Source organism: Mixophyes fleayi, chromosome 3, assembly GCF_038048845.1.
Source record: "Mixophyes fleayi isolate aMixFle1 chromosome 3, aMixFle1.hap1, whole genome shotgun sequence".
Lineage (NCBI taxonomy): Eukaryota > Metazoa > Chordata > Amphibia > Anura > Limnodynastidae > Mixophyes > Mixophyes fleayi.
In genome coordinates this window covers 487,226-512,999 of record NC_134404.1, presented here as the reverse complement: position 1 = coordinate 512,999, position 25,774 = coordinate 487,226, and the positions used below count along the sequence as shown (strand labels likewise).

General features: G+C 45.7%; 1 protein-coding gene across 4 annotated transcripts in view; it reads left to right on the top strand.

Annotated features, from left to right (window-relative positions):
- KHK (ketohexokinase) overlaps window positions 1-25,774 on the top strand; it is a 108,690-nt gene that overhangs the window by 40,358 nt on the left and 42,558 nt on the right. For 2 of the 4 annotated variants that reach the window (XM_075200459.1, XM_075200457.1), the window contains exons 2-4: window positions 1,600-1,716; window positions 13,700-13,834; window positions 20,917-20,989. In XM_075200459.1, the coding sequence (XP_075056560.1) occupies window positions 1,600-1,716; window positions 13,700-13,834; window positions 20,917-20,989 (325 nt within the window). Of the gene's footprint in view, window positions 1-1,599; window positions 1,717-11,638; window positions 11,774-13,699; window positions 13,835-20,916; window positions 20,990-25,774 lie in introns of all 4 variants that reach the window. The other 2 variants (XM_075200458.1, XM_075200460.1) reach the window with 2 other exon arrangements.

The following is a 25,774-nucleotide window of genomic DNA, read 5'->3' as shown; positions in this document are numbered from 1 at the left end:
ACTGCCGTGGGAAGAGGAGCAGCACCAGAGACTGGGGATTGAACCAGAAGTAGGCCGCAGGAACGGACCAGGTAGAAGGAGAGCAGAAGATATCTAAGGCAGAAGGAAAGGACTCCTCGAGAGTGAGAAGAGCAGGGCCAAGAAATGCTGGAGACCGAGGCTGGATCGACGAAGGAGAGCCAGGCAAGAATCTGCAAGCAGCTAGTCCAGAGCCGGGGGCTTGAGTAGACGAAATTGCCAGAGGGACTTGTGGAGGCAATCACCAGCGGGCGCGTGAACTCAGCTGGGGGCAGAGGTAAGTGGAGGCAGAGAAACCTAGCAGAGCCGGGGATACACCACTAGAATACGGAGCTTAGGATTAAGCCCCAGCGGAGAGCTTATGCGGTACGTCCGTGCAGCATGGTAGCAGGAAGCATAACTAGTTTGTAACAGTCCTAATAAGGACCATTTCTGAGCAATAAACATGACTGCTTCAAGATCCTGCTTTGACTTCTATTTATCTGCTCTATAATCTGTTATCCGGCTGTTCTGAGGTTTGGGACCCAGCGAAAATGCTCTGCCCACTACCCTGCAGCACTGGTCCATTGTGAGAGCTCTGGGAGAGCCATCTACAGGAACTCTGATTTGAAGTAAGAGGTCAGGGGTACCAGCACAGGTGCCCAGCAAGGGGGTGCTATAGTAGCAAGATTTTACCCAGAAGAAAGTTGTCCCAGGTGATGGCAGCACAGCACCCCCCTATAGCATTTAAAGGGGGTGCATTTGGGATAAAGAAAAGGGACTATGGCAAGGCAAACCCAGCTGGTCCCCAAAAACACTACATGGTGGCAAAAGAGGTCCATCCTGTCATAGATTTCTGGTAGCCAGCAGTGAGGCAAGCCCAGGCAGCTTTTCATACACCAGTCAGGAGAGCAGAGTTATTCAAGAGAGGAATAACTGCAGCCAGAAGAGCGCACAGGATGTCAGTGTATGTCAACATGTTCAAGGTGAACCTTGAGATTCAGGGAGGAAATGAGACTTGGACCTCTACCATGGTCTCCCAGTGGAGGAATCTACTGGAGGCAGGAACCAGTGCAACAGCCCAGTTGACAACCGGGAAAAAAGGGCACCAGAACCCCAGAGAGCAGCGCCCTTTTCTCAGCAGAGAGTATTGGCAGAACTAGCCCCTCTTTCCAATGATGAGCGTGGGGCCACTGTGCTAAGCATCCAGCTGGCGGCCTTAAGGCACAATGCGACTGTAGCTGAGCGGGCCAAGAGCTTGCCAATAACCACCACGCCACGCATGAGATTTTTGCCAACCAGCTGCTGCGGTCCACCAGGAAGTAGAGGCGCAGAGCTGACGCCCAGACCTTGGAGGGGGTAATTGATTTAAAGTGCCAAGAACAGTTTTGTCACTGGTGTGCACAGAGGTGTAAGTATGGCTGCTGGATAGTAGGCCAGCCTCCTGGGTCTCGGTTGTGTCACATTGTCTGTTTCTGTGTGTTATTACTATGATAGAGTGTAAGTGTGATACAGAATGAGCGCCAACTAAATCCTTACATAGTCTTCTCTCACTGTGTATGCCTGGTCTCGGTTGTAATGCATTGTCTGATTATGTTGCAGATGTCTGTCGCAGCGCTGGCAGCGAGGTGGCAATGCCTCGAACACATGCACGGTGCTGTCCCTGCTGGGGGCACCCTGCTCTTTCATGGGCTCCTTGGCACCTGGGCACATAGCAGAGTAAGTACCAACACACTGTCATAGGGCTGGGAACTAGAGGAAGTCCCTCTGGGGGAATATTGGAGAGATCCATCATTTATGGGTGTGCAGATGCTGTTTTGTGATGTCACCAGCATATATATGCGCAGCTGCAGCCATGTGATGGGGAGGTGCATGGATTTATGGGCCAAGATAAGATGGAGATGATAAATGTTCCTTGTGAGGGTGATCCACCTGCCTATGCACCCACATGAACAAAAATAGGTGATGTATTTGATGGGGGATGCCCCGTGTAAGGATGGGCCACCTACCTATCACCCAGATGTAGAAAGATAAAGCCGTGGAGAAGGTTTCTGTAGTGGGGGATGTTCCTAGTGAGGGCGGGCCGCCTACCTATCACCCACACTTAGAAAGATAAAGTGGTGGAGAAGGTTAATCTAGGGTAGATGTTCCTAGTGAGGGCGGGCCACCTACCTATCACCCACATGTAGAAAGATAAAGCCGTGGGGCCCGATTCATCAAGGCACATATCTGCCGATATTGAGCGTATCGTATGCAAAATCACTGTGCATGCCCAGAACCGGGACGTACGCCAATAAAAGCAGCCCTGTCCGCTCCGTCTTCCAACGTAAAAGACACTTACTTCAGCCTTCAATTTCGACAGTGAATGGGGTGAGGAAGGGGTGTTTTGCCATTGTCAGTGTACAGAAAAAATGTATTACATTCTATTTCTTATTACTGTTTGATCATTAATGTCTTTATTATTAATATCATTAATTATATATATATTTTCCTGTGCGTTCTTTGGCAAATTTATAATCCAGTGTCTTGTGTAGTAGAATGCAACAGACCTACACCCGAATTCAACAGCTGCTGTATCTTGATAAGTTTGGGCGTGCGCATAAAGCTGAAATACGTGCATTAAAACCAAGCCCAAGTTGCACTCAGTATGCGTGCCTTGGTGAATCAGGCCCAATGTGTCCAGGCTAAAGTCTGTGGGATAGGGTGGAGGGCTGGGGTTACTGTGGTAGACGGATCAGTCAGAGTATAATTTAGGTTTGGGGTTTATTGTGAACTTTTGCCAGACTTTGAATTGATATAACCCTCTATTGTCCTTTTATTTAATCCTTACCACAGTCCTGCAATGCTCTACTGTCCTCTGAGAACTTGATCTGTAATGTGTGGTGCCTGTACTCCCCTCTAAACCCTGTCGGTTGCACAATAATGAGCCAGTCTGTGTGGAATCTACTTGTCAAGCACATGACATAGGATGGATAGTTTCCGTGGAAACATAGCTGCACAAGTCCATAAATTAGTGGTCATCATATCAACCAATCACATGTTCCTTTTAATTTTTTTACAAAAATAACTGCTAGAAACTGACTGGCTGTTATGAGCAAAACCGCATTTTTCATAAATGGTCCCAAAAGCCATTTCCTCCAAAACCACTAAATATTGTTATTGTGTTGGCTGGTTTTGCCCTGTAGGACTATAGGCATTTGTGCAGTGTGGTTACCCCTGCTATCACGTACTACTGTGCGGATCGTACTGATAGTGGCTGTCATTCCAATCAGTGTGGCAGATCCTCCAGCAGAGGCCCCAGTCAGTATGTGGGACAACTGCACTGTAAAAAGCTGAGTGTCTTGGCTCTCTCTGCTTTTCTACCTTGTGCTGATGGCTCCAGTAACGGTGGAAGACACACACTATTGTCGAGGTACCGAGGCTTGGTGCCCCTACTATCGATCTCTGATAACCTGATCTCCTATTTGGTATAATACTGTCGACAGGAGAGTGAAGAAGTGAAACACAAACAAGGTGTTGCAGTTTCAAAATCAGCTCTGAGGGTCTCTTCAGACTGGCCCTTTATTTATACCTAGGGTCCAGCATTAACTGGTTAACAACAAGTACATATAAGGAAATCTCTTTAGCTCAACAAACATTTCTTTGCAACAATAATACATATAAGGCAACATCCTTTGTTCAGTACTAGGTGGTTTTCATCCCGGCCATTTCCTTCAGTCTGGCATCCTGCTATTGTCTGTTCCATAGGAAACACTTGTTTTTCTTCAAGGCGTAGTCCTGCATCTGAAGTATAGTTTTAAGGTATTTCACACATATATTTGTACATCTTAATAACTATTAATTGTTTTATACTCTCACACAATATGGACACAAGTATTCGGATTCTTGACCGTTAGTTACAACAACAGGGACTGTAATGACATTGTATTCAAATATATATACTTTAATATGGAGCTGGTCCCCATTCTTTAGCGATAACAGCTTCCACTCTTTTTGGAAGGCCTTCTACAAGATGTTGGAGTGTTTCTGTGGGAATTTGTGCCCATTCATTCAGTAGAGCATTTATGAGGTCAGGCACTGATGTTGGACGAGAAGGCCTGGCTCGCAATCTCTGTTCCAGTTCATTCCAAAGGTGTTCGAATGGGTTGAGGTCAGACTCTGTGTGGGCCAGTCAAGTTCTTCCACACCTAACTCATCAAACCATGTCTTTGTAGTCCTTGTTTGTGCACTGGGGCACAGTCATGTTGGAATAGAAAAGGACATTCCCCAGACTGTTGCCACAAAGTTGGAAGCATAGTATTGTCCAAAATGACTTGTTATGCTGAAGCATTAAGTTTGCCCTTCACTGAAGATAAGGGGCCTAGCCCAAAGCCTGAAAAATAGCCCCATACCATTATCCCTCCTCCAACAAACTTCACAGTTGGCATAATGCAGTCAGTCAGGTAACGTCCTCCCGGCATCTGCCAAATACAGACTCGCCCATCTCACTGCCAAACAGAGAAGCGTGATTCGTCACTCCACAGAACACGTTTCCACTGCTCCACAGTCCATGGTCGGTGTGCTTTACACCACTCCATCCGACGCTGGGCATTGGTCTTGGTGATGTGAGGCTGCATGCAATCCCATTCCATTAACCTCCCGCCGCACAGTTTTTGTGCTTACATTAATGCCAGTGGGAGTTCAGAACTCTTCAGCTATGGAATCAGCAGAGCGTTGGTGACTTTTACGCACCATGCGCCTTAGCAGTCGCTGAACCTGCTCTGTGATTTTACGTGGCTGAGTTGCTGTTGTTCCTAAACGCTTCCACTTTCTAATAATATCACTTACAGTTGACCGAGGAATATCCAGCAGAGAGGAAATTTAATAAACCCTCTTATTGCAAAAGTGGCATCCTATCACAGTACCATGCTTGGTGTCACTGAGCTCTTCAGAACGCCCCATTTTGTATCACAAATGTTTGCAAATGGAGATTGAATTGCTAGTTGCTTGATTTTATAAACCTCTGGCAACGGGTCTGATTGAAACACCTCAATTCAATAATTAACAGGTTTGGCCAAATACTTTTGTCCATATAGTGTATATGTCCATTTTATACCATATTGAAGAATTATAAAGCAGCTGGTATGCACCGTTTGCTGTTCTTAATAAAATGTATTATAATAAAACATTTGCAGGTGGTATAGAGCTCTACTCACCAGACCTACATCCTTCCCAACACTGAAGAGATGCCACAAAATGCTAATTACCAAGCCTCATCCCAGTACTCTCTCAAATACACTGCTAAGATGTCCTATATAGCTATGTGTTGTGTTCAGTTTCTCAATAATAATAATAATTAATAAATCACTATATAATATATTTTAAAAATATAAGAAGCCACAATGTAAAAGTCTATGTGATTGGTGTATAGATTCTAAATCACCTGCCTTTCAGATCACAAACTATCTAATCTCTCTCTCTCTCGTCCAGAACACTCTCTCTCTCTCTCGTCCAGAACACTCTCTCTCTTTCTCTCGTCCAGAACACCCTCTCTCTTTCTCTCTCGTCTAGAACACTCTCTCTCTCGTCCAGAACACTCTCTCTCTCTCTCGTCCAGAACACCCTCTCTCTTTCTCTCTCGTCTAGAACACTCTCTCTCTCGTCCAGAACACTCTCTCTCTCTCTCGTCCAGAACACTCTCTCTCTCGTCCAGAACACTCTCTCTCTCGTCCAGAACACTCTCTCTCTCGTCCAGAACACTCTCTCTCTCGTCCAGAACACCCTCTCTCTCTCGTTCAGAACACCCTCTCTCTCTCGTTCAGAACACCCTCTCTCTCTCGTCCAGAACACTCCCTCTCTCGTCCAGAACACCCTCTCTCTCGTCCAGAACACTCCCTCTCTCTCTCTCTCTCTCTCTTTCTCTCTCTCTCGTCCAGAACACTCCCTCTCTCTCTCTCTCTCTCTCTTTCTCTCTCTCTCTCGCTCTCTCTTTCTCTCTCGTCCAGAACACTACCTCTCTCTCTCTCTCTCTCTCTTTCTCTCGTCCAGAACACTCCCTCTCCTTCTCACTGTGTCTCACTACCTGTCCCTCAGAACCTCTCTTTTTTTTTTTTTCTCCCACTATCTGTGCAGAGCTTCCACTGACCAACTCTGAACATCCACTCTCACCCACTGTCCAATACACAACTTAAACATAGTTTATTTATCTTTCCTTGATCAATCCAGAACTTCCACTTCCACTGTCTAGTCAAGAACCTCTATACTCTCTTTTTAAATAATCCAGAACCTCCATTCTCCACTTCCTGTCTAGTTCAGAACCTTCACTCTCTCCCTGTCTAATCTAAAACCCACTCTTGCCTGTTGCTCAATATAATAACCTCCACTTTCTCCCGATCACCTTTACTCTCTCCCTTCCTGTCTAATCGAGAACCTCCACTCTCTCTCCTACTATCCAGTACAGAACCTCCACATACTCACCACTGTCCAATCGAGAACCTCCACTCTCTCTCCTACTATCCAGTACAGAACCTCCACATACTCACCACTGTCCAATCGAGAACCTCCACTCTCTCTCCTACTATCCAGTACAGAACCTCCACATACTCACCACTGTCCAATCGAGAACCTCCACTCTCTCTCCTACTATCCAGTACAGAACCTCCACATACTCACCACTGTCCAATCGAGAACCTCCACTCTCTCTCCTACTATCCAGTACAGAACCTCCACATACCACTGTCCAATCGAGAACCTCCACTCTCTCTCCTACTATCCAGTACAGAACCTCCACATACTCACCACTGTCCAATCGAGAACTTCCATTTTCTCCCTCAATATTAAATATAGGAGCATATTCAATTAGGAGTCGCGCCTGCGATTATGCGCGGCTGCCTGTGTAAAGTGTCATAACGGTACCGCAACATTGCGATTTTCCCCTTGCAACCCTATGAGGTGCGCACAGAAATCTGCAATTTTGTGGTATCAGGACCCATGCGGCCATCACGTAATCGCTGGCGCGAATGCTAATTGAATATGCCCCATAGAGCCTACACTGTCTTCCCTACTTTACAGTGCAGAACCTTCCACTGACTATCTCCCACTGATGAATCCAGAGCTTTCAGTCTCTCTCCCCTAGTCTAATGCAAAACCTTCACTGCCGAATTCAGAGCCTCCACTCTTTGCCCCTGTGGTGAAACGAGGTATTAATATCACTCTAACCATCCTGTCCCTCGTTTCTCACAATATGTACATTATAACATGTAATTTTTATAGCCCTTGCTTTTGTTCCCCGGCTGAACAGAGTACAACTGCAGTGTCTAATTACATGTGGATAAGGGGACATTGTAGCTCATTGTAAATAAGTTTATTGTATATTGTTGATGTGGCAGTGAGGTTGTTATTCATTGTCCTTAAAGTGAAGCCAGAAGGGTTATGGGTAGGGATCAGGTTGCAAGATATTGATGAGGGGGAGGGCTAATTAGTATCCATTGTTTTCCCAAGACTACTCCAGGCGTTTGGTCTATAATCGGGCAGGGGAGTTTCTGTGGAAGCACAGCTCATCTTCACTCCCCAACCCCCTAGTCCAGTACTCACCAATGTTTAACAAGGAGAGACCCAGAGGTTTGCCCAGGGAGGGGAAAAGACAGTGGAAATTTGACCCTAGATATAAGGAGTCACTCCAGGGGGGAGGTGTTGTTCATTCTAGGATTTGATTCATGGAAGGTGCAGTGTAGCTGGTTTTGAGTTTTTGTTCTCTACCAATGGACTACAGCTGCAGCTAAGAGAAGAACTCTATGGGCCTTTAAGTCAGGACATCCAGGTGACTGTAGCTTCTTAAGCTAGTGGGGTAAGGGGTAGATGATGTGGTAAATCTGCCTGGCATTTATTTACTGTGTGTACATAATAATCTAGTATTGTTTTTATTACAATAAATGTACTGTTGTACTTTTCTAACTGCATTTGCCTGAGTGACTACCGTACTTCCCCATGTATAGGACACTCCACGGTATAAGACGCACCTATATAAATCATGTGAAAAAATTGAGAATAACAGAGTATTTGTGCATCTTATAAAGAGGAGAGACAACGCTATAGTGAATTCTGACTTACCCTGTCAGATGATTCCTCTGTCTGGTAAAGTCTTCTGTCTTCTCTCTGTCTGATCCTGATGCTGGCAACTCGATTAAGGATGCCTTTCAGGACCTTGTCAAGGTCCTGAAAGGACATCCGTACATCGCAGAGAGGACCTTAATCGGGTTTCCAGCATCAGGATCAGACAGAGAGAAGACTTTAGCGGACAGAGGAGTCATCTGACAGGGTAAGTGCTACTACCCCTGTATAAGACGCACCCAGTTATTAGACCCAAAATTTTGGGGAAAAAGGTGCGTCTTATACATGGGGAAATACGGTAATAAGAACCTTAGAAGGTACTGGGTAGGCTTCCCTGGCCTAGGAAGGCACCCGTGGGTGGCCAGCCAGAATGAAGTGGGTAGAATTGGGCAGGAAACCCGGTATCTTCACAGCCCCATAACCTTCTCCCTTTCTGTCATATCCAGAACCTCCACTTTCTCTCCTACTATCCAATCCAGAACCTCCACTCTCTCCCTTACTGTATAATGCACAGCCTCCTCTCTCTCCCTCACTGTATAGTGCAGAGCCTCCTGTGTCCCTCACTGTATAGTGCAGAGCCTCCTCTCTCTCCCTCACTGTATAGTGCAGAGCCTCCTCTCTCTCCCTTACTGTATAGTGCAGAGCCTCCTGTGTCCCTCACTGTATAGTGCAGAGCCTCCTCTCTCTCCCTCACTGTATAGTGCAGAGCCTCCTCTCTCTCCCTCACTGTATAGTGCAGAGCCTCCTGTGTCCCTCACTGTATAGTGCAGAGCCTCCTCTCTCTCCCTCACTGTATAGTGCAGAGCCTCCTCTCTCTCCCTCACTGTATAGTGCAGAGCCTCCTGTGTCCCTCACTGTATAGTGCAGAGCCTCATGTGTCCCTCACTGTATAGTGCAGAGCCTCCTCTCTCTCCCTCACTGTATAGTGCAGAGCCTCCTCTCTCTCCCTCACTGTATAGTGCAGAGCCTCCTCTCTCTCCCTCACTGTATAGTGCAGAGCCTCCTCTCTCTCCCTCACTGTATAGTGCAGAGCCTCCTGTGTCCCTCACTGTATAGTGCAGAGCCTCCTCTCTCTCCCTCACTGTATAGTGCAGAGCCTCCTGTGTCCCTCACTGTATAGTGCAGAGCCTCCTGTGTCCCTCACTGTATAGTGCAGAGCCTCCTCTCTCTCCCTCACTGTATAGTGCAGAGCCTCCTCTCTCTCCCTCACTGTATAGTGCAGAGCCTCCTCTCTCTCCCTCACTATATAGTGCAGATCCTCCTCTCTCTCCCTCACTGTATAGTGCAGAGCCTCCTCTCTCTCCCTCACTGTATAGTGCAGAGCCTCATGTGTCCCTCACTGTATAGTGCAGAGCCTCCTCTCTCTCCCTCACTGTATAGTGCAGAGCCTCATGTGTCCCTCACTGTATAGTGCAGAGCCTCCTCTCTCTCCCTCACTGTATAGTGCAAAGCCTCCTGTGTCCCTCACTGTATAGTGCAGAGCCTCCTCTCTCTCCCTCACTGTATAGTGCAGAGCCTCCTCTCTCTCCCTCACTGTATAGTGCAGAGCCTCCTCTCTCTCCCTCACTGTATAGTGCAGAGCCTCCTCTCTCTCCCTCACTATATAGTGCAGAGCCTCCTCTCTCTCCCTCACTGTATAGTGCAGAGCCTCCTCTCTCTCCCTCACTGTATAGTGCAGAGCCTCATGTGTCCCTCACTGTATAGTGCAGAGCCTCCTCTCTCTCCCTCACTGTATAGTGCAGAGCCTCCTCTCTCTCCCTCACTGTATAGTGCAGAGCCTCATGTGTCCCTCACTGTATAGTGCAGAGCCTCCTCTCTCTCCCTCACTGTATAGTGCAAAGCCTCCTGTGTCCCTCACTGTATAGTGCAGAGCCTCCTCTCTCTCCCTCACTGTATAGTGCAGAGCCTCCTCTCTCTCCCTCACTGTATAGTGCAGAGCCTCCTCTCTCTCCCTCACTGTATAGTGCAGAGCCTCATGTGTCTCTCACTGTATAGTGCAGAGCCTCATGTGTCCCTCACTGTATAGTGCAGAGCCTCCTCTCTCTCCCTCACTGTATAGTGCAGAGCCTCCTCTCTCTCCCTCACTGTATAGTGCAGAGCCTCATGTGTCCCTCACTGTATAGTGCAGAGCCTCCTCTCTCTCCCTCACTGTATAGTGCAGAGCCTCCTCTCTCTCCCTCACTGTATAGTGCAGAGCCTCATGTGTCTCTCACTGTATAGTGCAGAGCCTCATGTGTCCCTCACTGTATAGTGCAGAGCCTCCTCTCTCTCCCTCACTGTATAGTGCAGAGCCTCCTCTCTCTCCCTCACTGTATAGTGCAGAGCCTCATGTGTCCCTCACTGTATAGTGCAGAGCCTCCTCTCTCTCCCTCGCTGTATAGTGCAGAGCCTCCTCTCTCTCCCTCACTGTATAGTGCAGAGCCTCCTCTCTCTCCCTCATTGTATAGTGCAGAGCCTCCTCTCTCTCCCTCACTGTATAGTGCAGAGCCTCCTCTCTCTCCCTCACTGTATAGTGCAGAGCCTCCTCTCTCTCCCTCACTGTATAGTGCAGAGCCTCATGTGTCCCTCACTGTATAGTGCAGAGCCTCCTCTCTCTCCCTCACTGTATAGTGCAGAGCCTCCTCTCTCTCCCTCACTGTATAGTGCAGAGCCTCCTCTCTCTCCCTCACTGTATAGTGCAGAGCCTCCTGTGTCCCTCACTGTATAGTGCAGAGCCTCCTCTCTCTCCCTCACTGTATAGTGCAGAGCCTCCTCTCTCTCCCTCACTGTATAGTGCAGAGCCTGCTCTCTCTCCCTTACTGTATAGTGCAGAGCCTCCTCTCTCTCCCTCACTGTATAGTGCAGAGCCTCCTCTCTCTCCCTCACTGTATAGTGCAGAGCCTCCTCTCTCTCCCTCACTGTATAGTGCAGAGCCTCCTCTCTCTCCCTCACTGTATAGTGCAGAGCCTCCTGTGTCCCTCTCTGTATAGTGCAGAGCCTCCTCTCTCTCCCTCACTGTATAGTGCAGAGCCTCCTGTGTCCCTCACTGTATAGTGCAGAGCCTCCTCTCTCTCCCTCACTGTATAGTGCAGAGCCTCCTGTGTCCCTCACTGTATAGTGCAGAGCCTCCTCTCTCTCCCTCACTGTATAGTGCAGAGCCTCCTGTGTCCCTCACTGTATAGTGCAGAGCCTCCTCTCTCTCCCTCACTGTATAGTGCAGAGCCTGCTCTCTCTCCCTTACTGTATAGTGCAGAGCCTCCTCTCTCTCCCTCACTGTATAGTGCAGAGCCTCCTGTGTCCCTCACTGTATAGTGCAGAGCCTCCTCTCTCTCCCTCACTGTATAGTGCAGAGCCTGCTCTCTCTACTGTCCTTCTGTTGATCTTGTGAAGCACACCCTCACATATTGTTTACCCCCAAATGTATTTTCCTCAACCATTTTTCATGGTATTCTTTTGGTCTTTAACATTTAGAGTATATAACACTTGTGCAATCTGTTATCTATATCTTATTGATTGGTTTATTAATTAATCATTAATTGCCCTTGTTTGTGCGCTTCTTTCCTTTGCCCGGCAGTTTTACATTGGCCAGTCTGACCAGTTATGGCATAGATATCAGACACGTTTCCAGTCACCCTGGTTCTTCCTTCCCAGCTTCCATAGTCATCAGCAACATTACCAATGGGAGTCGAACCATCCTTCACATGAACAGGTGTGTGTGGTGTGTGGTGTGTGGTGTGTGGTGGCATGTGTCTACTAAATACACACAACACAGATAAATGATTGCATAATAAATGTGCTGGAGGTTTATAAAACTTTTCTCAGAAATCGATAATTGATCCCATTTTATCCCTAATATTTAATACACACCGGACATTGGGTTCTCTATAGATCTTCATCATCATTTGTATATATGGCACCATAGTCCATAGCACCAGATATAATCATACAGATAGGATATACATGAAAATCATACACATAATAGCAGGAACATGGGTACAGATATTGAATAATAAATACGTGGATGCAATTAACAGAACACATTATATATCACAGAACAATTCAGCATAAGACATGACCAGAACAAACAAGGACAGCAAAAAAACAAGAGACAATGATGCATGTATTTACTAGTCGTCAGTGGTACACCGGCCCCGGTGATGCATGTGTTTACTAGTCGTCAGTGGTACACCGGCCCCGGTGATGCATGTGTTTACTAGTCGTCAGTGGTACAAAGGCCCTGGTGATGCATGTATTTACTAGTCGTCAGTGGTACACCTTCCCCGGTGATGCATGTATTTACTAGTCGTCAGTGGTACACAGGCCCCGGTGATGCATGTATTTACTAGTCGTCAGTGGTACACAGGCCCCGGTGATGCATGTGTTTACTAGTCGTCAGTGGTACACCGGCCCCGGTGATGCATGTGTTTACTAGTCGTCAGTGGTACAAAGGCCCTGGTGATGCATGTGTTTACTAGTCGTCAGTGGTACACCTTCCCCGGTGATGCATGTGTTTACTAGTCGTCAGTGGTACACCTTCCCCGGTGATGCATGTGTTTACTAGTCGTCAGTGGTACACCTTCCCCGGTGATGCATGTGTTTACTAGTCGTCAGTGGTACAAAGGCCCTGGTGATGCATGTGTTTACTAGTCGTCAGTGGTACAAAGGCCCTGGTGATGCATGTGTTTACTAGTCGTCAGTGGTACACCTTCCCCGGTGATGCATGTGTTTACTAGTCGTCAGTGGTACACCTTCCCCGGTGATGCATGTGTTTTACTAGTCGTCAGTGGTACAAAGGCCCTGGTGATGCATGTGTTTACTAGTCGTCAGTGGTACACAGGCCCTGGTGATGCATGTGTTTACTAGTCGTCAGTGGTACACCTTCCCCGGTGATGCATGTGTTTACTAGTCGTCAGTGGTACACCGGCCCCGGTGATGCATGTGTTTACTAGTCGTCAGTGGTACACAGGCCCCGGTGATGCATGTGTTTACTAGTCGTCAGTGGTACACAGGCCCCGGTGATGCAGAGGCCTAGTTGGTCCAGAGGCCTAGATCTTCATGGAGAACCTAAACCCTCTGTTCTCACCAAGACTTAGACATATTTCTCTAGGGAATGAATTCCGTCCATAATGAAACTCTCCTTGTGTGACACTAGCTCAGCGAGTTAATGGACTTATCAACACTCAGATCTTAGTGAATATATATTCTTAGATGTGTTCTATTAGAGAGCAGCATTGCCTAAAGAGATTTTGGGATGTCCGTGATCTTAACATTGGATTAGGAATTGCTTTCTTTCATCAGTAAAAAAATAACGCAATTTCCAAAAACAATTAAAAATGTCATAAATTGCTAGTACAAGAAATGCATTAATAGCTGGTCCGGACTGCTGTATGTAGGTGTTGTGATCCCTATAATAGTGTGATGACGGTGAGTGTCATGTTGGTGCTCAGAGTGCGATGGCGCGGGTAGTGAGCTGTGTTACAGCATTGTACGACATTCAGTGTAACATATGGGCAAATCCAGAACTCTCAGGACAGTAAAGCTTGCTATCTGCCTCTTTATATCTATTACCACAATCACTTCTGTGATGCTTAACTCTTCCCAAACTAATGTCTTTATAACCTCTGCTGCTCTATAGCTTCATTATTTCAGACTTCTTCAAAAGGAATATTGATGCGTCCAATGTGAGCTGGCAGACTTGGGGAGATAGTCCGTGTGCTTGCTGCCTGGTAAACACCCGCACTGGTTCTCGGACGGTCACACTGTATGACACGTAAGGAACAGAGAAACACATACCTCATTTATTGGCTCATGGAAGCTTTATGTTCATTTAGTGAAACAGTTATTCCAGTGATTTTACTTTATTTGGTCTGATCTTCATATGTGCTAAGTGATATGGACTGACTACAGAGTTATCTTTTGTAGCTGTATTTAAGAACCACTAAACCTCAAAAATGATTTTTATCTAATATGATGCAAGAATACGCTGTTCATGTTTCCGCTGTCGCTCATCATTCATTACAGTCAGCTAAGGGTTTTCCAGAATAATCAGGACAGTGTCCTAACGGGATCTCCTACTGGTCAAAAAGCTGAGACTGAGCTGATGAATCGCCAATCCACACTCTGCATTTCTACTGGCTTAGAGAAACCTCTCCCTCCTAACATGGCAGCCTGCTGTTGAGGAGTAAGAGAGAGCACCATGGACATTATTATTATTATTATTATCCTTTATTTTTTAGGTTCCACAAGGTTTCCGCAGCGCCGTACACAGTACAAACAGTAGACTATACAGGGTAAAACAGTACAAAACAATAAACAAAAAATACCAATACTTCAGAAACTCCAGGCAGGCTGCTGCAATAAGCACGGAGCAGAAGAACAGGTGAGGAGACAGGAGGGAAGAGGGCCCTGCTCGTGTGAGCTTACATCCTAAGGGAGGGAAAACAGAACAGGCACAGGGGGAGCCAGATGAGGCAAGGGGGAGAGCGAGTGGAGGAGATGAAGGGGTTATGCGGATGATTGGCAGGATTTAAGGAAGAGGTGGGTTTTCAGCGCACGTTTGAAGGAGCACAGAGTAGGAGAGAGGCGGATGGAACGAGGGAGGTCGCTCCAGTGAAGGGGGGCAGCACGGGAAAAGTCTTGCATTCTGGAGTGGGAAGAGGTGATAAGAGTGGAGGAGAGACGAATATCATTGGCTGAGCGTAGGGAGCGGGCAGGAGTGTGAATGGAGAGGAGGTTAGAGATATAAGGGGCAGTAGAGTGGGAGAGAGCCTTGTAAGTGGTCGTGAGGAGTTTGAAAAGGATTCTGTAGGGGAAGGGAAGCCAGTGTAAGGCGAGGCAGAGAGGGGAGGCAGAGGAGGAGCGTCGTGAGAGGAAGATGTGTCTTGCGGCCGCATTTAGTACAGAGCGGAGGGGGGAGAGATGGGAGTGGAGGAGGTTGCAGTAATCCAGGCGGGAGATAATGAGCGCGTGGATGATAGTCTCGGTAGCATCCTGAGAGAGAAAGGGACGGATGCGGGCAATGTTGCGTAGTTGGAAGCGACAGGCTTGGGCAAGGGAGTGAATATGGGGGGTAAAATAGAGAGAGGAGTCGAGGGTGACACTCAGGCAGCGGAGTTGGGTGACAGAGGAGATGGTGGTGTTGTTGGCGACATTAGAGAGGTTATGGTGGGATGGGAGTCTGGACGGAGGAAAGACAATGAGTTCCATTTTAGAGATATTCATTTTGAGAAAACGCGCAGACATCCAGGAGGAGATGGCGGAGAGGCTGTCGGATACACGAGAGAGGAGGGTGGAAGAAAGATCAGGGGAGGAGATGTAGAGTTGAATGTCGTCAGCATAAAGGTGATACTGAAGACCGAAGGAGGAGATGAGAGCACCAAGGTAGGAAGTATAGAGCGAAAAGAGTAGAGGGCCGAGAACAGACATATTTACACCTCAGTAATTTCATGTATATTAATCATGCTTTTAGTAGCATTTCTTAACCCTAGTGAAAACATATAAGTGGGTATGGATATGGAACCATTTGGTTATAATTACCCCATATCCAACCCCGCCTACGAGCGGGTGTTTGCTCCATTAACCCCCCACAAAGGCAAGCGCCAGTTAATACTGCATGCAATCTGTCACTGGTGTTTTCCTGAATAACCAACCTTAAGAAAGTACTGATGGCAGTAATGATGGAGAAAAATAGAATGAGTTAGGATAGTAGTTGTGGCTGGGTCCCCTTCACCTCCCACATGATCAAGATGACTACTGCAGCATCGAATGGGTTAATTCCTGATGTTGCTGTGCCAAATGGGTCAAACATCAGCACTAAGGGATTAAAGATGTATTAAAGGGTATAAGTATTTAATGTATGGGTGTTGTGGCGCTGGCTAGTAACTGGCATGGCTCACCAGAAAGGGCTAAGTCTCGACGCTGGGAGTGTAAATGTTTTGTAAGAAAAGAAATCCCATGCTAATTAAATCTTTTCGCCTCAAAATGACCAACATATATTTTTAGTCTGAATGCACAGCAGGGGGCCGTTACCTTTCTATTCTGTGTAGATTTTTATCCTGTGTCTAAGAACCTGTCTGACTAATGGAACATAAAGTGATTTTGGAAATCACAGATTGATGTAAATTTTGTTAAGTTTAAATTGTGTTATCTCCAAGTCTAGAGAATATTACATCCTGAGGGTAAACATCAGATGTAATATCTCAGACTTTGTGGTGCCAGCTAGGATCAGGGGGCTGGGTTACCCCCTGCCAACATGTGTGTCAGAAACTGTATAAAAAGAGCCCTGGTCGATCATGTATTATATTATTCAATCTGAGCTCCTCAAGATACTAGCCCCACTAACTCGTGTTAAACGGTCCTTTTTAGGACCTCTTGAGCCAATAAACATCATTACTTAAGGATCCTGCTTTGATGCCTACCTGCCTGCTGTAATTTCTGTGACCTGAAGACTAGACCATTCTAATCTGTTATTTGGCTGTTCTGAGGTCTGGACCCAGCATCCAGTACCACCGCTTTGCCTGCTACCCGCAGCTCTGGCCAGTGTGATAGGCCAGAGGGAACCATCCACATCACCCTGATCTGAAGGAAGAGGTCAGAGTACCAGCAAGGGGGTACACTAGCAGCGAGAGTTACCCAGAAGGCTGCGGTTCTAGGTGCAGGTGACGGAGCCTTGTGGTGGCAGCAGAGCCCCTCCTGCATTTAGAGGGGCACTATTGGGATAAAGAAAGGAAGAACTGTGGCAAGGCAAACCCAGTCGGTCCCCTGCACCATGACATGGTGGTATAGGAAGACCATCCTGTCACAGTAGTATTAGTAATGTGGGAACTGGACTTGTTCTGTCAAGGCACAGGTTCTGGGAATAGGGACTGAATATAGACCTCTAAAAATAATACAGCTTTTTAGCAGCTGAAATCAGTGACGTTGTCTTGCAGATGACCTTGACTGCAGGTTCGATATCATCATCATTGAAAATAGAAATGGTTTAGTTGCCGTTTGTAAAGTACATTGCACATGCCCCATACTTACATTACCCCCTTAAGAGCAGCGGTAACAGCGTCTGCGAGGTCAGTGATGTCATCCAATGCAGCGGCGTCTTCTGTGTTCGCAATTGTTTGAAGTCGTGAAGTGCAAAAGTCGTGATGGATCCTCGTCGTGGAACCAGGCAGCCGGACTCCAGACGTCATGGTAAGTGTTGTCGGTTTTTCCGTACCCCATGCCTAGCCCTTACCTCGTACCATAAAGTGTAAGATATTACATTCAATGTTTGGTATGAGGATGCAATATTCTCTAAACTTGTATTTAATACAATTTAAACTGAACAAAATTTACATCAATCTGTGATTTCCCAAATTACTTTCTGTTGCATTATTTAGATAGTTCCCCTATATTTTTAACAGGACAAGATAAAAAGGTAATGACCCCTGCTGTGTATTTAGGCTTTAAAGATGTACTGATCACTCTAAGATGAAAAGACTTAATTAGCATGGGATTTCCTTTTTTACAGAAACAAATTTCCTCCAACAAGACATACTGCCAAATCAATACATTTGCAATGATATACATTAGTGCTCTGCGCCGCTAATTGAAATAAATTTATACAATAAATTATTTCTATGTGATCCAGCCACAGTTCCTCCAATCCATGTATAGCCAGGTCCTGATGAGAAAAATTCCCCCAGACGCTCATTGCCAGACAATCAAAAGACCTAATTCTAATAAAAAATAATGTTTTAAAAAAACAGAGCTGGTAAAGCTTTGGAAATATATACATAGATATATACATAGGCCACCCGCCTCAATAAGGAGAAAAGAGAGATTTGGTGCACAAATGGATCAATAACATGTACTGATTTGTGATTTCATTTTTGGTTTGTTGGTTATAGTTTTTATGATAACTGAAAAGTTCAATATACCTCAAATAACTTTCGGATCTTGCAGAGCACACTTAATGGAAATTCCTTCAGCATTCAATATTAGCATTTAGTTTTGATCTTAGAAGCAACAAAACTACCATTCTTGTAAACAGTAAGAGTCTGATGGCGGAGAGGAATCCCCTTCCTCCTACACGGCACTATATGGGATGTCCACCTGATAGAGGAGAGGAATCCCCTTCCTTCTACCCATCACTTTATGGAATGTCTGATAGAGGAGAGGAATCCCCTTCCTCCTACACAGCACTATATGGGATGTCCACCTGATAGAGGAGAGGAATCCCCTTCCTCCTACACGGCACTATATGGGATGTATGTCTGATAGAGGAGAGGAATCCCCTTCCTCCTACACGGCACTATATGGGATGTCCACCTGATAGAGGAGAGGAATCCCCTTCCTCCTACACGGTACTATATGGGATGTCCATCTGATAGAGGAGAGGAATCCCCTTCCTCCTACACAGCACTATATGGGATGTATGTCTGATAGAGGAGAGGAATCCCCTTCCTACACAGCACTATATGGGATATATGTCTGACAGAGGAGAGGAATCCCGTTCCTCCTACACAGCACTATATGGGATGTCCATCTGATAGAGGAGAGGAATCCCCTTCCTCCTACACGGCACTATATGGGATGTATGTCTGATAGAGGAGAGGAATCCCCTTCCTCCTACACAGCACTATATGGGATGTCCACCTGATAGAGGAGAGGAATCCCCTTCCTCCTACACAGCACTATATGGGATGTCCACCCGATAGAGGAGAGAAATCCCCTTCCTCCTACACAGCACTATATGGGATGTCCACCTGATAGAGGAGAGGAATCCCCTTCCTCCTACATAGCACTATATGGGATGTATGTCTGATAGAGGAGAGGAATTCCCTTCCTACACGGCACTATATGGGATTTCCACCTGATAGAGGAGAGGAATCCCCTTCCTCCTACACAGCACTATATGGGATGTATGTCTGATAGAGGAGAGGAATCCTCTTCCTCCTACACAGCGCTGTATGGGATGTCCGCTGATAGAGGAGAGGAATCCCGTTCCTCCTACATGACACTATATGGGATGTCCATCTGATAGAGGAGAGGAATCCCCTTCCTCCTACACAGCACTATATGGGATGTATGTCTGATAGAGGAGAGGAATCCCCTTCCTCCTACACGGCACTATATGGGATGTCCACTTGATAGAGGAGAGGAATCCCCTTCCTCCTACACAACACTATATGGGATGTCGGTCTGATAGAGGACAGGAATCCCCTTCCTCCTACACAGCACTATATGGGATGTATGTCTGATAGAGGAGAGGAATCCTCTTCCTCCTACACGGCACTATATGGGATGTTCACCTGATAGAGGAGAGGAATCCGCTTCCTCCTACACAGCGCTATATGGGATGTCCGTCTGATAGAGGAGAGGAATCCCCTTCCTCCTACACAGCACTATATGGGATGTATGTCTGATAGAGGAGAGGAATCCCCTTCCTCCTACACGGCACTATATGGGATGTCGGTCTGATAGAGGAGAGGAATCCCCTTCCTCCTACATGGTACTATATGGGATATCCACTTGATAGAGGAGTGGAATCCCATTCCTCCTACACAGTACTATATGGGATGTCCACTTGATAGAGGAGAAGAATCCCCTTCCTCCTACACAGCACTATATGGGATGTATGTCTGATAGAGGAGAGGAATCCCCTTCCTCCTACACAGCACTATATTGGATGAATGTCTGATAGAGGAGAGGAATCCCCTTCCTCCTACACAGCACTATATTTGATGTCCACCTGATAGAGGAGAGGAATCCCCTTCCTCCTACACATCACTATATTTGATGTCCACCTGATAGAGGAAAGGAATCGCCTTCCTCCTACACAACACTATATGGGATGTCGGTCTGATAGAGGAGAGGAATCCCCTTCCTCCTACACAGTTCAATATGGGATGTATGTCTGACAGAGGAGAGGAATCCCCTTCCTCCTACACAGCACTATATGGGATGTCCGTCTGATAGAGGAGAGGAATCCCCTTCCTCCTACACGGTACTATATGGGATGTCCACCTGATAGAGGAGAGGAATCCCCTTCCTCCTACACGGTACTATATGGGATGTCTGTCTGATAGAAGACAGGAATCCCCTTCCTCCTACACAGCACTATATGGGATGTCCGTCTGATAGAAGACAGGAATCCCCTTCCTCCTACACAACACTATATGGGGTGTATGTCTGATAGAGGAGAGGAATCCCCTTCCTCCTACACAGCACTATATGGGATGTCTGTCTGATAGAAGACAGGAATCCCCTTCCTCCTACACAGCACTATATGGGATGTCCGTCTGATAGAAGACAGGAATCCCCTTCCTCCTACACAACACTATATGGGATGTCCGTCTGATAGAGGAGAGGAATCGCCTTCCTCCTACATGACACTATATGGGATGTCTGTCTGATAGAGGAGAGGAATCCCGTTCCTCCTACATGGCACTATATGGGATGTCCGTGCAATAGCAGAGAGCATACCAGTATATGGGATGTATGTAATATTCATGAACAATTGATGGAATTTGTGGTGAATGGAGCCTGTTTCATGTGAGTAATTAAGTTGGATGTGTGTTATGTCTAGGTAGTTTCACCCCACATACATATTTTTATATGTACACAGTGTCTAAATTATTATTGACAATCTTATGAAAGCTGGTTCACGTGAAATAGTTGATGTAATCTACAGCAATCAGTGAGACGTTTGTTTCATTAAATTAATTGCTCCTTGGGTAAAAGTACCTTTAACCCCTGTACGCTGGGCTTTGGTTATCGGTTTCAGTCACCTTACGTTTGTGATACATTTATACAGCAATATTTACTGTTAATATTCATGAGATATGATGCCTGTTTATGTTCTCTCTGATCCTACAGGAACCTGCCAGATGTTACAGCTGATGACTTCCAGAAAGTAGATCTAACCCAGCACAGGTGGATTCACTGGGAGGTAAGGGGGAAAAGATTCAGCCAATAAAAATTATTGCACCAGGACATGGGGTGGAGGTGTGCTGGTCAGCATTATCATCATCATCATCATCAACATTTATTTATATAGCACCAGCAGATTCCATAGCACCTTACAATTGGAAACAAACAGTAATAAAACAATACTGGGTAATACAGACAGACAGGTAAGAGGGTCCTGCTCGCATGCTTACAATCTATGGGACAATGGTTTGATACACAAGGGTAAGTGCTACATCATAGTGCATATTTGTCCAGCTAGAATGCAAAGGTTACAAAGTATTTAGTGGGCTGTGTGATAGTCACACAACTATGTTGTTCAGAGGGTTGTTGTCTTGTGTTAGCTGTGTAGAGGATGGTAATAGGGTAACCTAGGGAGATTAAGATGGTGGTTGAGGAATATCAAAAGCTTGCCTGAAGAGGTGGGTTTTCAGAGAACGCTTGAAGGTTTGAAGACTAGAGGAAAGTCTTACTGCGCGAGGGAGGGAATTCCACAAAGTGGGTGCAGCCCGAAAAAAGTCCTTTTACCGGGAATTGGAGGAAGTGATGAGAGTGGAAGAGAGACACAGATCTTGTGCAGAACGGAGGTGTCGATTTGGGAGATATTTTGAGACAAGTGAGGAGATGTATGTTGGTGCAATTTTGTTGACGGCCTTGTATGTTAGTAGAAGAATTTTATATTGGATTCCTTGAAAAACAGGCAACCAATGTAGAGACTGACAGAGTGACTCAGCAGAGGAAGAACGGCTTGCAAGGAACATCAATCTTGCCGCTGCGTGCAAAATAGATTGTAGAGGCTCGAGCCTGATTTGGCAAGACCAGTAAGGAGGAAATGACAATAGTCGATGCGGGAGATGATGAGTGCATGAATTAAGGTTTTTGCAGTGTCTTGTGTGAAATATGTGCGTATTCTGGAAAGGTTTTTTAGATGTATGCAGCATGATGTAAATATAGAGTTGATGTGGGGAACAAAGGATAGTTGTGAGTCATGGATTACACCTAGGCAGCGAGCTTGTGGGGTGGGATTTATGGTCATGTTATCAACAGAAATAGAAATGTCAGGCAGAAAGCTTCTATAGTTGGGTGGGAATATTATTAATTCTGCTTTTGAAAGATTGAGTTTGAGTTGGCGAGAGGACATCCAAGATGAAATGGCAGAAAGACAGTCAGTAACGCGAGACAACACAGATGGTGAGAGTTTAGGACAGGTTAGATAAATTTGTATGTCATCTGCATAGAGATGATACTGAAATCCAAAGGAGCTTATTAGTTTTCCTAGAGAAGTGGTGTAGATAGAGAATAGCAGAGGACCTAGGACTGAAACTTGTGGTTTTTCAACTGATAAAGGAAGCGGAATGGAGGTTGTTACAGAGAAATTAACAGAGAAAGAGTGATTAGATAGGTAGGATGAGAACCAGGATAGGACAGTGCCTTCAAGACCTAGGGTTTGTAGTGTTTGTATGAGGAGAGAGTGGTCAACAGTGGCAAATGCAGCAGAGAGATCCAGGAGAATTAGAAGAGAGTAATCACCTTTTTGTATTAGCTGTGATAAGATCATTGACAACCTTGGTTGGCGCGGTCTCTGTGGAGTGTTGAAAGCAAAAGCCTGATTGTAGAAAATCCATTAGGTTGTTTGCAGAAAGGAAACGTGTGATGAAAAAATACTAGTAGAGAGAGATAGATTACAGATTGTAGTCAGAGGTGGAATAAGCACAGAGACAAGGACCTACCAATTTGTGAGGGAATAGGACCAAGAGGACAGGAGGTAGAGTTGGAAGATAAGAAGAGAGTAGAAACTTCATCTTCATTTGTGGGATCAAATGAAGAGAGGGTGTCGGAGGATGCTGGGAAGGAATTGAGCTGATTGCTTGTCGAGGAAGAGGATATCATTTCTAGTCTGATCTTATCAATCTTGTCCTTGAAATAGGAAGCAAGATCCTGGGCACTGATGGTGGTCGGAGGGTTTGGGGTGGGAGAATTATGAAGAGATTTATATGTGTTAAAAAGGCATTTGGGGTTAGAAGCCTGAGCATAGATGAGAGATTGGAAGTATGCTGTTTAGTATACTGATATTTAGTAGTGTCCAGAGCACTTTGATAGGAGAGGTAGATACCAGTATATGTAATGAAATCATTAGCGGTACAAAATATACGCCACTGAAATTCAACCTTACAAGAAAGTTTTTGTAGATTTCATGTTACTTTAGTTTGCCACGGTTGACAACAAAGTCTATGTGGAGTATGTAGTGTCGCTGGATCCACTTAATTAAGGGCAGTTACTAGGGTATGATGAAAATGAGGAACCGCCATATCAGGGGAGGTGAATGTAGAAATTGGGGAGAGAAGGTGTTGAAGAGAGGTGGAAAACTGTTGAAAATCAATTGAAAGTCAGTATTCCTGCGGGTGTGAAGAGTTTGACACCAGGGAGTTTAAATAACTGGGAGTGAGCGAGTAGCTAATAAGGTGATGATCCTAGAGGGGAAAAGGAATGTTAAGGAAATTAGAAACTGAGCATAGTCTAGAGAAAACAAGATGAAGACAGTGGCCATCCTGATGAGTAGCGGATTCAATCCACTGGGAGAGGCCGAGGGAGGAGGTTAGAGAGAGTAGTTTGGAAGCAGCATTGGAACGTGTATTAGAAATAGGGATGTTGAAATCACCCATGATGATGGTGGGGATATCAGTAGATAAGAAGTAAGAGAGACACGCAGAGAAGTGTTCAAGAAATTGTTGGTGTGGACCAGGGGGGCGATAGATGACAGCAACACGCATAGAGAACGGGTTAAAAATCCTAACAGTATGTACTTCAAACGATGTGAACATGAGTGATGGGACATTTGGGAGAACTGTGAATGTGCACTGTGGGGAGTGAAGTAGTCCACCCTCAACTTTAAAGCTCTTAGTCAATCTTCCCCTCCCTACATCTCCAATCTCATCTCTACCTACACTCCTACCCACCCCCTCCGCTCTGCCTGTGACCGCCGCCTCACTACTTCACTGATCACCTCCTCTCACTCTCGTCTTCAGGACTTTGCCCGGGCTGCTCCCCTGCTGTGGAACGATCTTCCACGTTCCATCAGGTTAGCATCTACTCTCAAAGGCTTCAAGCGTGCCCTTAAGATTCATTTCTTTATTCAAGTCTATCAGTCCTCCTCCTAACTTCCTTGTCCTGGCTCTCTCCCCTAGTTAGTACCACCCTATTTGTGTCTCCCCCTTCCCTTTAGGTTGTTAGCTCTCATGAGCAGGGCCCTCTTTCCTTGTGTGCTCCTTCTACAGTTCCTTCACCCTCTGTACTTCTTGGCCTGCTTTGCTAGCCCTGTTTTCTTAAGCCTTGGCCTTCTTCTCGCTGATTTCTACCATCACTTTCACTATCTGTCCCAGAGTTAATCTGAGGAGTTTAAATTTAATTCTGTAGGGTATGGGGAGCCAATGTAGTGACTGTTGGAGGGAGACAGCAGATATAGAGCGGCAGGAGAGAAAAATGAGGCGGGCAGCAGCATTTAGGATAGACTTAAGAGGGTCAAGGTAGGAAAGATGATTGTAAGACATGTGTCCTTTAGTTTCTGGCTACAGGATGAGGCTGTTATAACTATTCAATTTAAATAGGACAACAGTTCATGAGTGTTAACTAGAGGTGAGTGAAATAATAAAGAGGCAATGTGGACAGAGGTGTGTGTCCTAGCAAGAGAATAGATGTCTCTTAATACGATAGCAAATAATACGGGTCAATTAGCGATAAAGGCATTATCGTCAGTGGGGCAGAAGTGTAAGTATTCTCAGTCACAGGTGGGGTTCCCTGACACCACAATTTTGGACTGCATTCGATGGGGGTCATTGCTTGTGAATTTTTTTATATGATAGAGATTGGTTAGTGGAGATGACATAATGTTGTATGAAAGAACGGACATAGACTCTGACATCGTAAAAACACCAATAAAAATCCGGACCATCCAAGTCACGAGATACACACTGGTAAAGCTGGACTCTTACCACATCTAGGATGGAAAAGCGCCTTTAAGAAGAACAAAAATCCCCCGCTCATAGGATCGGGTTGCCGGCTTGCCTCTCTCATGCGCTGTAAGATGCTGGAGCGAGTGCAGCCTGTCCGGTGTGCACGTCCGCCTGGAGGTCCGCCCCTAGCCCTCCGACGCGTTTCAATTATAAATCTTTATCAAGGCATAAGGGTGAACACATACACGAAAGTATTTAACATCCTCTCATCCAATCCTCATAAATCTCCTTTGCATATTGTCTCCATAGTGATGTGGCACGCTGAATGGCAGTATATACAAAGTAATGTGCCGCTAATCAACTATATAAAATGCAAAACTATGCAACATCACGGACTTAGAGAGGGAAAGTAAAATCTGGTGAAAGATCGCCACAATAGAGAAATATTTAGCCGACGGCATGATACCCAGGGGTTTGAGATAGTGGCCGGTACTAAATTCATCACATCCAATTTATCGCACTATGTGGATTACCATTTACAAACCTTTATGGAGTCCATTAAGTCATATTTGAGGGATACAATGGATATATTGAATAAATTACAACATATACCATGGAAAGAAGGATACACATTAGTTACTGCTGATGTTAGTTCTCTTTACACTAACATCAGCCATGAATATAGGGAATAAGCAGTAAAATATTTTTTAAATATCTCTGCAATGGGAGAAAATGAAAAGGAATTTATTCTAGAGAGTATAAAATTTATATTAAGGAATAATTTCTTTTGGTATTCTGGGGAGTTCTACTTACAACTA